The sequence below is a fragment of the Phoca vitulina genome, unplaced genomic scaffold (genome assembly GCF_004348235.1).
Source record: "Phoca vitulina isolate PV1807 unplaced genomic scaffold, GSC_HSeal_1.0 scaffold69, whole genome shotgun sequence".
Taxonomy (NCBI): Eukaryota; Metazoa; Chordata; class Mammalia; order Carnivora; family Phocidae; genus Phoca; species Phoca vitulina.
Genome location: NW_022589772.1, coordinates 5,206,685 through 5,220,751, shown reverse-complemented (window position 1 = coordinate 5,220,751; position 14,067 = coordinate 5,206,685). Strand labels below are relative to the sequence as shown.

Genomic DNA, 14,067 nt, shown 5'->3' with positions numbered 1-14,067 from the left:
ACACAGTAAGTTGAAGTGAAAGTGGGATGATCCAAAAAAATCTTACTATACCCAGCGTTTCCCACCCCAGGATGATTCTGCCCCTCGGGGGATATCTGGTAATGTTTCCAGTCGTTCCACTGCCACAACTGGGAGGAGTGAATTCCTCCTGGCATCCATCCATCCGGCTGCTAAACACCTTATAATGCACAGGAGAGCCCGAGCAATAAAGAACTATCTGGTTCAAACTTTCAGTGGTGCCAAAGTTGATAAACACTGCCCTAGGATGATGAAAATTAACAGAAGGAGAACAAACAAGAAGTCAGAGCAGGAAGATACATTCAAGAGGGAGCATAAAAATGATACTTTATTCCAAGAGGGCAGTTCTCCGAGGAAGTAATCATTTAGGGAGAGGAGATTAAAGGCCCACGGTGACAGAATCCTGAGGACTGACAAAATGGCATAAATATTTACAAGGCTTAAAAATAAAGAGCACACAAGATAGTTCAATTAGAAGTTACTAAAACTATTCAGGTTTGCCCTGAATCTGATATTACTCACGAGGTATAAAAATACCGTGGTTCCTAAAGCTAATGCAAATGCAAACTAACGTTGAATTATTTGCCACGTTACCAACACTTACCTTCCGTAACTGTCCCAGCACCGCACGATTCTGTGAGTCCATAACCCTGACCCACTGGGCAGCAGAAGCAGACATTCATGAATCGGTGTGTCTGCGGGGACAGTGGTGCTCCACCAGACAGCATCATGCGGACACTGCCTCCCAGCAAAGCCTTCACCTTCTTAAACAATAACCTTGAAAAAATGGAAAAGGGGGGGATCATTTTAATACATGCATACATTATTCTTGGTGACATCCTAATTTATAAGCTCTGAGCAAGACTGCTCAACTTTGGCTGGACACCTAAGTTTGAGAACCATGGTGGTAATTAATGAGAGGTTAACAAAGTGACGACTAATAGTGCTTTGACAAAAACGCCAGATGGTAGCTACACTTGTGGTGAGCGCAGCATAACGTACAGAGGGGTCGAATCACTATGTGATACGCCTGAAACTAAGGGAACGTTATGTGTCCACTGTACTTTAATTTTCAAAAATGCCAGAAAAACTCTTAAAAATGCAAAAAGAAGAGTGCAGTGTCCGGAAATTGCTTTGACATACAGTAAATGAAAGAAAATGATGTCGTCAAAGGAAAATAAATTACAGCTCTCTTTAGAACATTTAGTTATTGACTTATCTCTCTCTTAATGAAAAATGCTTTCCCATCTCCACCTCCCCCAGCACCACATTTTAAATAGCTGTTATATTCATATGCTTATTATACTGTTTTATGAAGACAATAAATTAGAAACCTTCATGCAGAATAAAATCTTGAGTATCACTTTCAGTTGGACATGGCCCTTTTTAGACTCAAATGTCTTGATTTGAAAGTCTAGTTTTTCTTCACAAGACCAAATTTTATAATTGAATCTTAAATATTTACTCGACTATTAAAATTTGTTAAATTGCCACGATCGGAGCTCGGGGTCCTCTGTGTTGGCTGTGTAAGCAATGAGGGTTAGAAGTGAGTAAAAGAGAAACGCAACCTTATGATGATGGCAGCGATGCTCACACTAAATTAACTTGCCAGTTACTTATTCAGCTTCAGATGTAAACACACAAGATCTAAAGGCTCACACTATAGAGTCTATGACATGTACTTACAGATTGCAAAGTGGTGCATCATATCCCTTTTTGATCTGTTCCAATTTGTAATCATACCCTATCTTGAACAGCGTTTTCTGAATATAATTCATCTCTTGGACTTTGCTCATAACATTCTTATAAATTCTATCCATGATTTCCTAAAAGGTAAGCAAAATAGTCAATAATCTGAAAAGAATTACACCAACACTGAGACAGTCTTTAGTTGAAGATACCTTGTTTACAACATCTTAGGTAAAAGTCTTCAGTATAATGGATATTTTTATTATATAATTAATTTCACTGAATTTACCTGTTCGCGATTTCAAAAAGACTAGGGACAAGTATAGGGGTTTTTCAGTTCTATACACTAAGTTTACTTAAAATTTCTTTAAAAATGCTAACTAGAGTGTAAATAATTCATTCACCTCCCACATAAAAACCTTTTTTAATTCTTTTCTTTCAAATATATTCACTTATTTTCAAATAGCACCAGAACACCCAACTATGTTGAATCTAATCCTGGTGTTTTTGTCACTACTACCTTGTGACTCTTAGAGCATGGCAGAGAGATTTACAGAGCTTATTAAAAGAGTTTACTTACACAGTTTTCTAGAGTTTTATGTCCCTATAATTTAGGTATTTTGATTCCCTGTCAATAGAACCTAAGATAACAAAAAAGAATAGGATTCTTGCTCACAGCTCCTTGGAAAATTAAAAGTAGGACTAGGTTTGGGATACAGTGACTCCCAAGATAACATATAAAAAACAAAACAGGGGCGCCTGGGTGGCTCAGTCGTTAAGCGTCTGCCTTCGGCTCAGGTCACGATCCCAGGGTCCTGGGATCGAGCCCCGCATCGGGCTCCCTGCTCGGCGGGAAGCCTGCTTCTCCCTCTCCCACTCCCCCTGCTTGTGTTCCCTCTCTCGCTGTGTCTCTCTCTCTCAAATAAATAAAATCTTAAAAAAAAAAAAAAAACAGACAAGCAAAAAAGCCCAGACTATCACTAAATGTTTTCTTGAAATGACTTAGCACAAATTAATAAGAATTGTTGCACAAAGCACACCTATTTATAAATACCTGGTTTTAAATATTTAAAGTAGCAATTAGTATAAATTCAGTTGTGCTACAATGAATGACTTTAGGAATGGCTCTTTTGATATCAGAATAGAGCCATTCACAAATGAAGACAACAAAACCATCTCTTGCATTATGCTACATGAAATAAGGCAGACGGAAAAAGACAAATACCATATGATCTCACTTATATGTGGAATCTAAAAGAGCCAAACTCAGCAACAGAGAGTAGACTGGTGGTTGCCAGAAGCTAGGGGTGGGGGAAATAGAGAGATGTTGGTCCAAGGGTACAACGTTATAGGTAGAAGATGAGTTAAGTCTTGGGGATGTAATGTACGGCACAGCATGGTGACTATAGCTAACAAGACTGTACTGTATATTCGAAAGTTGTTAAAAGAGTAGGTCTTCAATGTTCTCATCACACACACACACATATACACACACGGTAACTATGTGAGGTGATGGGTGTGTTAAGTAACATTATTACAGTAATCATTTCACAATATATACGTATATCAAATCATCACATTATACACCCTGAACTGACACAATGTTCCGTCAATTGTATCTCAACAAAGCTGGGGGGGGGGGTGCAGAGCACAGCACAGTATTCAAGCATGGTATAGCATTGTTCTGTCCATTTCCCCAGATGGAATCATTATTATAGAACTGAAATATTTGTCTAGATCTGTGACTGAGAAATTCCAAAAGTTCCCTTAAAGGACTTTAACATCCTGTAACCATCCCTCTTAAAAAAAGTGAATGGGATGTTGGGTGGGAAAAAAAACATATGGGAGTGAGACAGATGTGTGAGAACTGCCTCCACTGCTCCTTCCAGGAGATACGAGTCATAGGCACAGAAAGACCTCAATGAGGAAGGAACACAAACAATACAGTTGCAACAAGTTGGCAGGATTTACTATTAGCACATTAAGCCACCCTTTAGTTCAACCTAATAATTACATGATGTTCAACTGAGTCACTGCTTACAAGAAGAATTTATTCTAAATTCTCTCTGTGAATATATGATTTTTTTTTTTAAGATTTTATTTATTTATTTGACAGAGAGAGACACAGCGAGAGAGAGAACACAAGCAGGGGAAGAGGGAGAGGGAGAAGCAGGCTTCCCGTGGAGCAGGGAGCCCGATGCGGGGCTCGATCCCAGGACCCCAGGATCATGACTTGAGCCGAAGGCAGACGCCCAACGACTGAGCCACCCAGGCGCCCCTGAATATACGACTCTAAATGGATCTTTTATTCTGACCCAGGAAAGAAACTAACTCAGATAACAGAATCTACCAATTCTCAGTAAAAAAGATTTTTCTTTTGCTATTTTTTCTCATTTAATAAGCACTTAAGTAAAAATCTAAAAATGTATTTAAAACACATAAAACAAAATCATATCCAATTATTAAGGACAGCTGCTATTTTCATCTGCTTGTAGTTTTCAACCCTGATAAAAATAATCTGTTTTAGCCATTATATCTGATGTACTAAAGTCTGATTAATACGGGATAATTGAGTAGGTTGTTAATTATAGAATCTAACTGAATCAGAATCCATTATAAACTATAATATCTATTATTAAATGATAATTAGTGCTACAAATATTAACATTGGCATAATAAATATAATTTGAGAAAATGTTAAGGAATTTTTAATTTTGAAATGTATTACTCTGCATCTTCTCTTATTGGATCTTCTAATAATAGATGAAATGAATTTTTAAAAGGAACTGATAGGGTTAAACAGAGAAAAACTGTAACTACATAGGGAAAATATATGTCATATCATGAAACTAACATTTATTTTACATCAATAATTTTTACTGAGTACCTACTATATATAAGTAATGTATTATCTGAACAAGAAATTTAACATCTATTGTATATATGTATTATATAATTTAATAACTAATAGTAATGTTTAAAAATACACATGTACTATAATAATAGCATGTAATAATATACAAATGCCAAATATAAATATATAATATATGTATGTTTTCATAGGTGCATATATTTTTTTTAACTTTAAGGCCTATTTATAGAGGAGTAGGAAGAGCTAAGGGAACCAACAAAGTTGGGTGAAGCATCAAGGGACCAGCAACATGGGAGATTGTTTATTATCCCTAGACCTGAAGAAGTCACTGGAGAGAAGTAGGACTGGAACCCGGTAAGGACTATAGCCATGGGCAAGACCTGGTTACAGCCAGTGGGAAAGAAGAGACTGTCCAATGGGCGCCTGACAACTTCCCCAAACCACAGCCCAGCAGGGAAGGAGCAAAGTACGCAGACACCCTTCCCCATCCCCCCCATCCCCCCCACCCCTGCCTCCCTGCCCCGTGATCTCTCCTGAGTGCCAATAATTGGCTGAACCCAACCACAAATCGGAAGGCGAGCAAGCCCTGGTAATTCATCCACAGAAGCTAGCCTTCCAAGACACAAAGTAAAGAAGAATGGACAATGGCCTTTAGGCCTAAATTCAGACATTACTTCCTAGAGTCCTTGGCCCTTTTCCTTCCCTATGTTCTCTGATATGGTTTACTGGGGATTCCTGTACTTTGGGTAATAAAGCCAAAATACTGTTTCCCAAAACGAAACAATCTTAATTAAGATAAGCATAGGAGTTAAGACTGACTCAGTTCACACTTAAACTTTAGCAAGTATGGGCTCTGTGACCTCAGGCAAGTTTTTTCCTTTATAAAACCAGAAAAACAGGACCCACCTAGCAGAGTCTTAGGGAGGATTAAGTGAGATAATCCATTTAAAGCACTTAGCACAGTGCCTGGAACCTATCATTAGCATCGCTTTCTTACGTTTTAATGAGAAGCTTCTTTCTGTTTGTAAACGTGCTGAATTCTACAGCACCTCTAAATAAAAAGGCAAAGTCCACTCTGACCTACCCTAATTCTTTAGTTATTTGGTAATTTTGTAATTAGAAGCTTAAAAAACAAAGTAACTTCCATCTGTAATTCTTAGAAAACTTGGGCTGAACACTTCACGATCTAATCTCTGACTTTCCATGTGCGAAAATAGTTCTGAGAAAGATATTGGGATAAGACTTAAAATCTGATCATAATACAAGCAAGTCATGATACACAGTCCCACTGGAGTTTCCGACCCTAAAAGTGCTAGAATATATTTGATTATGCAAGTTTGAAACATTGTGTTAAATATTTCAGGATTTATTATTAAAAGGCCAAAAAATGGGGCACTTGGGTGGCTCAGTCGGTTAAGCATTTGCCTTCGGCTCAGGTCATGATCCCAGGGTCCCGCATCAGGCTCCCTGCTCAGCAGGGGGTCTGCTTCTCCCTCTCCCTCTGCTCTCCCCCCCTCCCCCCCCCCCCGTGCTTGTGCTCTCTCTGTCCTAATAAATAAAATCTTTAAAAACAAAAAAAAGGCCAAAAAACTGTAACGTCTTCCTTTTCGTAAAAGGCACTATTTTACATAAGGATTTTAAATACCTAAAAGTCATCTTTTCTCTTTGGAAGCTCTCTCCAGTGCCAGTTTTCCTGGTCACCCACCATAAGGGTCGGGAGGCTCGGATTCGAGACTCAGTTCCATACCTTGGATATGCTGCTTCAGCTCTCTGGGATGGCCTACGTTCACTCAGTTTTTGTTTTTGTTTTTTTTTTAATTTGTGATGAAACAAAAACGATCTGTAGGATAACCTTCTACCTTTGAAACATTATGACCGATTCTCACACAAGGTGATCTGAACTCAGGTCATTTTCAGCCCCTCATTTTCAAGTATCGGCAACACTAGCAGGCATACATTGCAGAAGCTTGCCATCCCATCCTTCCCAATACTTATCGAAACTTCTAATGAACACATCTGCCATAATTTCAACACAGTAAAATTAAAATTTAAAACAGTACACAAATCCCTAAGGGTATTACCGTTTAAAAAGTCCAAGTGTGAGGGCGCCTGGGTGGCTCAGTTGGTTAGGCGTCTGCCTTCGGCTCAGGTCATGATCCTGGAGTCCCAGGATCGAGTCCCGCATCGGGCTCCCTACTCAGCGGGGAGCCTGCTTCTCCCTCTGACCCTCCCCCGCTCATGCTCTATCTCATTCTCTCTCTCAAATAAATAAATAAAATCTTTAAAAAATAAAAATAAAAATAAAAAGTCCAAGTGCGAGCAGCAAAGGACATTTACATTCTGTACTCACCGGAACAGCCGCCATGAGTGTAGGCTTCAGTACAGTGCAGTCTCCTTTGCTTCCTTTTTTAATTTTGCTGGACTACAGCAAAGACAAAGTGAATAGGATCAGGAAAACCAACCTTTGCAAAAAATGCTGTAATTCGAATATCAAGGATGACAGTGACAGAAATTTACACATGGAATCTGATCTTCTACTGCTCTGGGAGTTATCGGTTAGAACCATCATAACCTACAAAAGTCTAAGGCGTAAATGTTTTAGTGCTTTAGTCCACAGATTAGTTCTTCAAGCACATTTCAGCCTTCTTTAGAGGAGAAATGCTGATTCAGAATGAAGGATAATGGGATATTTTGGTAAATGGAGCACTTACTTATGACATAATCGACCACAGCACGAACCATCCATTAGGGAAAAAAAAGGAAAAACAGAAGCCCTCAACTAAAGTAGATGGAGCACTAAAACAAAGTTGAAGATACTTTTAACTTTCTTTGATGAGCCAAATGGTAAAGCCACCTCTCAAAGTCACTGCTGTCAATTAACATCATACAAAAATATTCATTTGATAACATTTTCGTTGACAGGATACTGAAGACACTACCACTGACTATGTGGGGATATGCACATACATATGTCAATGTGTACGTACTACTTTCTTTCGTTTTCTTTTCTTTTACTTCTCACACACATAAATAACTGTTTGGGATTTCAAATGTCAAATCAGCATGCAGAAACAATGATAAAGGAGCCCACTGAAAAAGGGAAATGAAAATAAGAATCTGCTGGGGTGCCTGAGTGGCTCCGTTGGTTAAGCGTCCGACTCTTGATTTCAGCTCAGGTCATGATCTTAGGGTTGTGAGATCGAGCCCCACGTCAGGCTCATGTGCTGGGTGTGGAGACTGCTTAAGATTCTGTCTTCTTCCCCCTCTGCTCCCCCCCTCTAAAAAAAATAAAACAAATTTAAAAATAAAAAGTGAAAATAAGAATCTGCTATAATGCAGTTCATTAGTCTGTAAGTTTAGACGTAGGCTGTGTTAGTTGTGCTGACACAGGTGGGAAGAAAACCAGCTCTTAAGAAAGAGTGTGATCTGCCAGGTAGCACAGCCTCGTCATACAGAAGGTTCTGCTGGTATAACTCAATTGCTTTTATCCTCCTTTTCTTTAAGATGGATAAAGGAAATACAATAACTACTTGTTTTATGTACGTGCAAGTGTGTGCACATTTGCAAGTGGAAACCTACCCCCGCACATGCACACCACACACGGGAGGGCTGCTCTGTAGAGAGAAAGATGGGCTCTTACGTCCTTCGAGAAAGAGCTGCCCTCCATGTGGTACTGACCACTTGTTCTAGAGAGCTGTTCCAGGGTAGCAGTAGCCACAAGGAGCCCTTCCTCACTTTCTTTATTACTCTCAGTAATGGTATCATTTCTCTTGTCTTATTACAATTACAAGAACCCTTGTTAGGACAACATCACAATTATCTGCTGGCTTCACATGCGGTGCCTCTAATCGTCCCCCTTCTTCGGATTTCCAATGTGAGGGAGATTCCTGGGTTTTAGATTCCTGGTAAGATTTAGGCTCTTTCTTATAAAGTTCATTAAAAAGGTAGGTGGGGCATTCACTCCATCTGCCCCCTTCCCTACACAGAGGCGACTGTTTTCAGAAAGGCAGTGAAAACAAGGGTTCCTAGTCCTTGACTTCTGAACTTCTCAGGGGGGAATTACACTCAAAGCCTATTGAAATGTTTTTCACATTTTGAAAATATTTCTGAACATAAGAAAAACCCACTACAGTGCACTGAAATGTAATCATCACAGATTTTCCTTTTTTTCTTTTCTTTTTTTTTTTTTTTAACCATTACAAAGTTTTCTAAAAATTTTGTTTTACAATCCAAGCCCCAGTCTTATTCACAGGTCTGTTTTAACTTGACTAGATCAAGTCTCATTTATTAGTAGGTATTGGATGTGTAATTTCAAATGGGCTTTAAGTACATGAGTTAGCTCTAACCACTGTTGGCCTTCCTACAGCAGGGAGAAGGGAGAACCCGGACTCAGGGCACAAAGCTGAGGCCTGCCTTTGGATAGGCAATAGAACTTGCCATGATGATGGAAATGTTTGGTACCTGTGCTGTCCAACGAGGTAGCCACCAGTGACATGCAGCTACTGAGACCTTGAAATGTGGCTACATCAACTGAGAAATGAAATTTTTCTCATCTAATTTTAATTATCTCTACTTCAGTATGTGGCTAGGGACTACTGCAGTCGACAGCACAGTGCTAGAGAAAACTCAGTGTAAAACCGGGCTCCAATCCTACCACCACATCTCCTCCCCCAAACCTACCGCTGTTGATGGATAATGTGTCCAAAAGGCTCAGAGCCTTTATATTCTCTATCCTAGCTATCCAGAATCAAAATCGAATAAAGACAAGATGAACTGTTAGTTTTGAAATTGTTTTAAAAGATGTAGATAAAGCAATGCTAAAAAATCCACAAGATTCTTTTCCACAACTACATATTTGCTCATGGAAACTCTTTTTGAAGTCAAGGAGAAAGCTTTCACAGAATTAAAATATCTCAAGTTTCAGCAAAATGTTGTCAGCCAAACAATGCAACTTAATATGATCACGCCAATATAGTGAAAAGCTTGTCACCTGGTCAGAGAGTGTCAGTGGAGAAGAATATCCAATCCTACAGCCATAGGTAAAGCAAGATATCTCTGCTGTCAATTCTAGTACGTGAGCCAAAGGCAAGTAGCCAATGTATGTGTCCTTTGGTCTAAAACAAAATGAGAGAAACACTTTAGCCATTCTTAAAAAGGTGCGGTAATTAGGAACATCAATAGCCTTGTCATTTTAATATAGATTGAGTTTAGAGAAGGCCAAACATGGGCTCTGATTTCTAAGGAGAAAGTGGAATAACTCTCTCTTACCCCAGTCCAGGAATTCTCTCACACTGGCCTGCCATCCCGGCTATCAAATTGCTATGGTGCATCATCACTCCCTTGGGTCGGCCAGTAGAACCACTGGTATACATGACAATAGCCATGTCCGAAGGGGTCGGTCTATTTGGAGGGATGCTCACTAAATGAACGAAAAAAGCACGGCGTTTTCTTCAGTTTAAAAGTTAAATTGCTAAACAAAGATGAAGATTTTTAGATTTTTGCATCGTGATAAACTGCGTAAAACAAATACTCTCTACTGATAATCAACACAAAAATGGCGATCAAATTCTGGTTACCTGCAGTGAGAATTTCAAACTCGATTTGGCCCATTTTCTGGATGCTCACCCTAATCCCTGTCTACGCCTGCCTTTCCAGTGTTGCAGAAAGCTATCCAGGACTGTGGAGAATCGAAAGGATAGAGTATTGGATGCAAACTCCTCAGGCCTCAGTCTTCTCATCTTTTTAAAATGAGACGGTTGGACCTGATTGTGGTTCTTAACAGCTGGTGGGCATGAGAATCACCTGTGGAACTTAAACAAAATACCATCTCTATCTCTGGTCCCTAGCTCGGAACATTCTGTGCCTGGGATGGAGCAAAGGCTCCACAGGTGTGTATGAACGTGATTGGAAACCGCTGGACTTGATCTCTTTTTTTTAACTTTTTATAAAAATAATTTTATTTTACCATAACTGAACCATGGAAACTGAATTAGATAACCATTATACATTTAACAGGCTATTTTAAGATTAGATTCCAAGCAGCAAGTAAAATCCAAAGAACACCACCAAAATTACCCTTTCCACTGTTTTTATCGTTGCTTCTTGAAATCTGTACAGGAAATCATTTTTTTCAAAGTACTGAATGTGCAGTTAGATAAAAATAATGGCGTAAGAGGTCCCTTCTCTCTGACTCACTTGCTCACTCACTCCTGTAGTCAGAACACTTGTCATGTGTCTGGCTTCGGGACCCTTTTGGGTCTTCCAGATTTAGTGCTTATTGCCCTATCTGGATTGGATCATACTTTGATTCTGTGGAATCAAAATTAGACAGGAATTTCCAGATACTGAGAGAGAGACACCATGTGGAGGGGTTTATAAGCTCTCCATTCCCTATCAAAGGTAATATCTAGATAGTATCTAAACTTCACTTCTTCTAACCCTCTGTCTGAAGGGGGTTAGGGTGTTTAATCATCTTAAAGTTCCTGAGCTCCAGAGCTATCTTTGCTTACTGAATGACTGGGAGCGGAAAATAGAGAGGTCTTCCCGACAGATTAGATTCAGCCATCTTGAGCAGGGGTCAGCAGACTCTTTTTGCAAAGGATCAGACAGTAAACATTTTAGGCTTTGAGGGCCATACAGTCACTGCCAAAACTACACAGCCAAAGGCGTTTGTTAAACAACTGTGATGGTGTTCCAGTCCAACTGTATTTACAGAAACAGACAGCAGGCTGTAATTTACCAACCTCTGCGCTAGAGTCGTGCTTTTCAAACTATGTGTGGTGAGGACATTTTTTCCCCACCTAATAATTTATGGATGGACACTTTTGGAAAATACAATAAAAATGCATTCATGGAAAAATGAAATAAAAAAGACATAACACACGAGGTTAAAAAGTTTAGATTAAATAGACAACACATTACATTTCAATAAATACAATTAGAACAGTGGCACTCAAACTCATGACCCTGAGATCAAGAGTCACATGCTCTTCCAACTGAGCCAGCCAGGCACCCCGACAGTAGATATCTTTAAGGAGCATTAGCATGACCCAATTTAAGTATAACTTTATCTTTGGTTATTTCAGTGGCAAATCACACTGCTTAAATTTTTTATTTTAACTGGTATGTTACAGGTTAAAGGAAGCAAATTAGAAAAACTGTAAATATTGTTACTTGGAAAGTATCTTCTAGCCTACCAATAAAGAGAATTGCTACTAACAACATTACTTTTTTGTCACTCCACAATACTAACAAACAGTTGAGTGAAATTGAAACTCCCCATTTATTAAGTGCCTAGATGCACACTCTAAGCAAACGCTGTGTATATCAGTATTTTAAAACTTTAATGTGACATAAATTTGTTTCTTTCTGTTAATTTATCTACTCTGGACTAACAAGTGTTACATAGAAGAGATAATGTTTATCTAAACTGTTCCTATTTTTTTTTAAAAAATAAAAAGAAATAAAATAAAATAGCTTTACCGAGGTATAATTGATACACAAAGAACTACACATATTTAATATATACAATTTGGTGATTTGAACATATGCATACACCTGTGATGCCATCGCCACGATCAGGATAACAGACCTCTCTCCATCATCTCCCTCAGTTTCCTTGTGTTCCGTTGCTGTTGTTGTTGTTGTTGACCTGATCTGTCAGTGACTTCTTCAACTCTACAATTCTAACATGCTAATTTTAAACAGCATACTGAGGCTTCTACTTTCAAGGTGGGGTACTGTGGTGACCTAGTAACCTCCTTTCTGTTCCAGAATACACAGATATATTAACAGAATTAAATAAATGTTTCATAAGATGGGTGGATTATTAAAAATCAGTTTATATCCTTTATGGTACTATAATGGTGCCACTATGATGGGGAGACTATAGTGGAGGTACTATAATAGTGATATGACGATTATACATGTGTCCAAACCCACAGAATGTACACCACCAAGAGTCAACTCTAATGGAAACTATGGGCTTTGGGTGATAATGAGATGTCAGAGTAGATCCATCAATTGAAACAAATGTACCACTCTGGTGGGGGATGTTGGTAAATGCAGAAGCCTATGCATTGTAGAGGCAGGGAGTGTATGGGAAACCTCTGTACCTTCCCCCCAATTTTGCTATGAACCTAAAACTGCTCTACAAAATAAACTTTATTTTTTAAAAATCAGTTTACAAAAATGAATTGTATTTTTACATACCAGTTAAAATAAAAAATTTAAGCAGTGTGATTTGCCACTGAAATAACCAAAGATAAAGTTATACTCAAATTGGGTCATGCTAATGCTCCTTAAAGATATCTACTGTCGGGGTGCCTGGCTGGCTCAGTTGGAAGAGCATGTGACTCTTGATCTCAGGGTCATGAGTTCGAGTCCCACACTGGGGGTAGAAGTGACCTAAATAAATACAACTTAAAAAAAGATATCTACTGCCAGTTTATAGAATGAAGCAAGTAAGAACTGCATTCTTTCTCTGATGATTAATGGAAGCAGCCAGCAGTAGATACGTTAAGCTCTTCTCAGTCCAAGGACAAAATGGGACGCTTCACTTCTTGTTATCATAACTATCAACTAAGGTAAAGTATCACCAAAAAATACATGTATCTCATTACTGTAAAGATAAATGGAACTAGGCGGGCTATGTGGTCTATCCGGTTATTGCTTACACAACATTATGAGGACTAATACCCCCATAGTTTTATACCAAAATCCTTTGGTGAATCAACAGAATTGGCAACAGATCACTACTGATAAGGACCTCCCAGGTGACCTCAATCTTGCAGTGTCTGTCTGGTGTTGAGAGACAATTCTCCATGGGTCTCTTGAGTTTCTTTCTGCACATCTTGTGAACAGAGGCAGTGACCGGGTTCTAAACCATTTTTTCAAGGGTGTCTGCACAATAAACAACCTTGGAAGGTGGAGATAGCATCTACCTCCAGAGCAAAAGAGTAGATGTGCTTCCTGTCCAGTACAATAAAAATAATCTCTCTCTCTCTCTCCAGGGCAAAGGGCAGTCATACTACCCTCTCTACGAGCTTTGGGCTCCCTCATCTCACAGCCGCTCTCCTGTAACACGACTCGCTGCAGGTACAGGTTATCATCCCAACCCTCTTCCCACTGCCCTGTGGAAACCGGAGTGTGGGGAAGCAACACAGATGCGGACAGCCTGGCTACTGCTTTCGCCATGAATAAAAAAAAAAAAAAACTGTCCTTCACCTCTGACCCAGGAGTCTCAGACCTCCAAGAAGTTGCGGCTGGCTCACTTGTTACATAGAAGCGATAATGTTTATCTAAACTGTTCCTATGTTTTTCTGCAAGTGGCATGAAAGCTCAGCCTCTGTGCCATTCTCCACACTGGGTAAAGCGCTGTACAGTCAATCTCGCTCATTGCAAATGTGTTCAGTCCCTAATGTGCAAATACTCAGAAGCTGAACAGGGGTTCAAGCAACGTTTTCTCCTACCAAAATGAATCCTTTCCT

The 14,067-nt window shown here is 39.3% G+C and overlaps 1 protein-coding gene across 1 annotated transcript in view; it reads right to left on the bottom strand.

Moving 5' to 3' along the window:
• Positions 1–14,067, bottom strand: part of ACSL4 (acyl-CoA synthetase long chain family member 4) — an 80,955-nt gene that overhangs the window by 20,941 nt on the left and 45,947 nt on the right. Inside the window, exons 7-11 of the mRNA XM_032392700.1 lie at positions 9,848–9,998; positions 9,570–9,693; positions 6,930–7,001; positions 1,705–1,844; positions 623–795 (exon numbers count right to left, since the gene is read on the bottom strand). Coding sequence (XP_032248591.1) covers positions 623–795; positions 1,705–1,844; positions 6,930–7,001; positions 9,570–9,693; positions 9,848–9,998 — 660 coding nt within the window. The remainder of the gene's footprint in view (positions 1–622; positions 796–1,704; positions 1,845–6,929; positions 7,002–9,569; positions 9,694–9,847; positions 9,999–14,067) is intronic.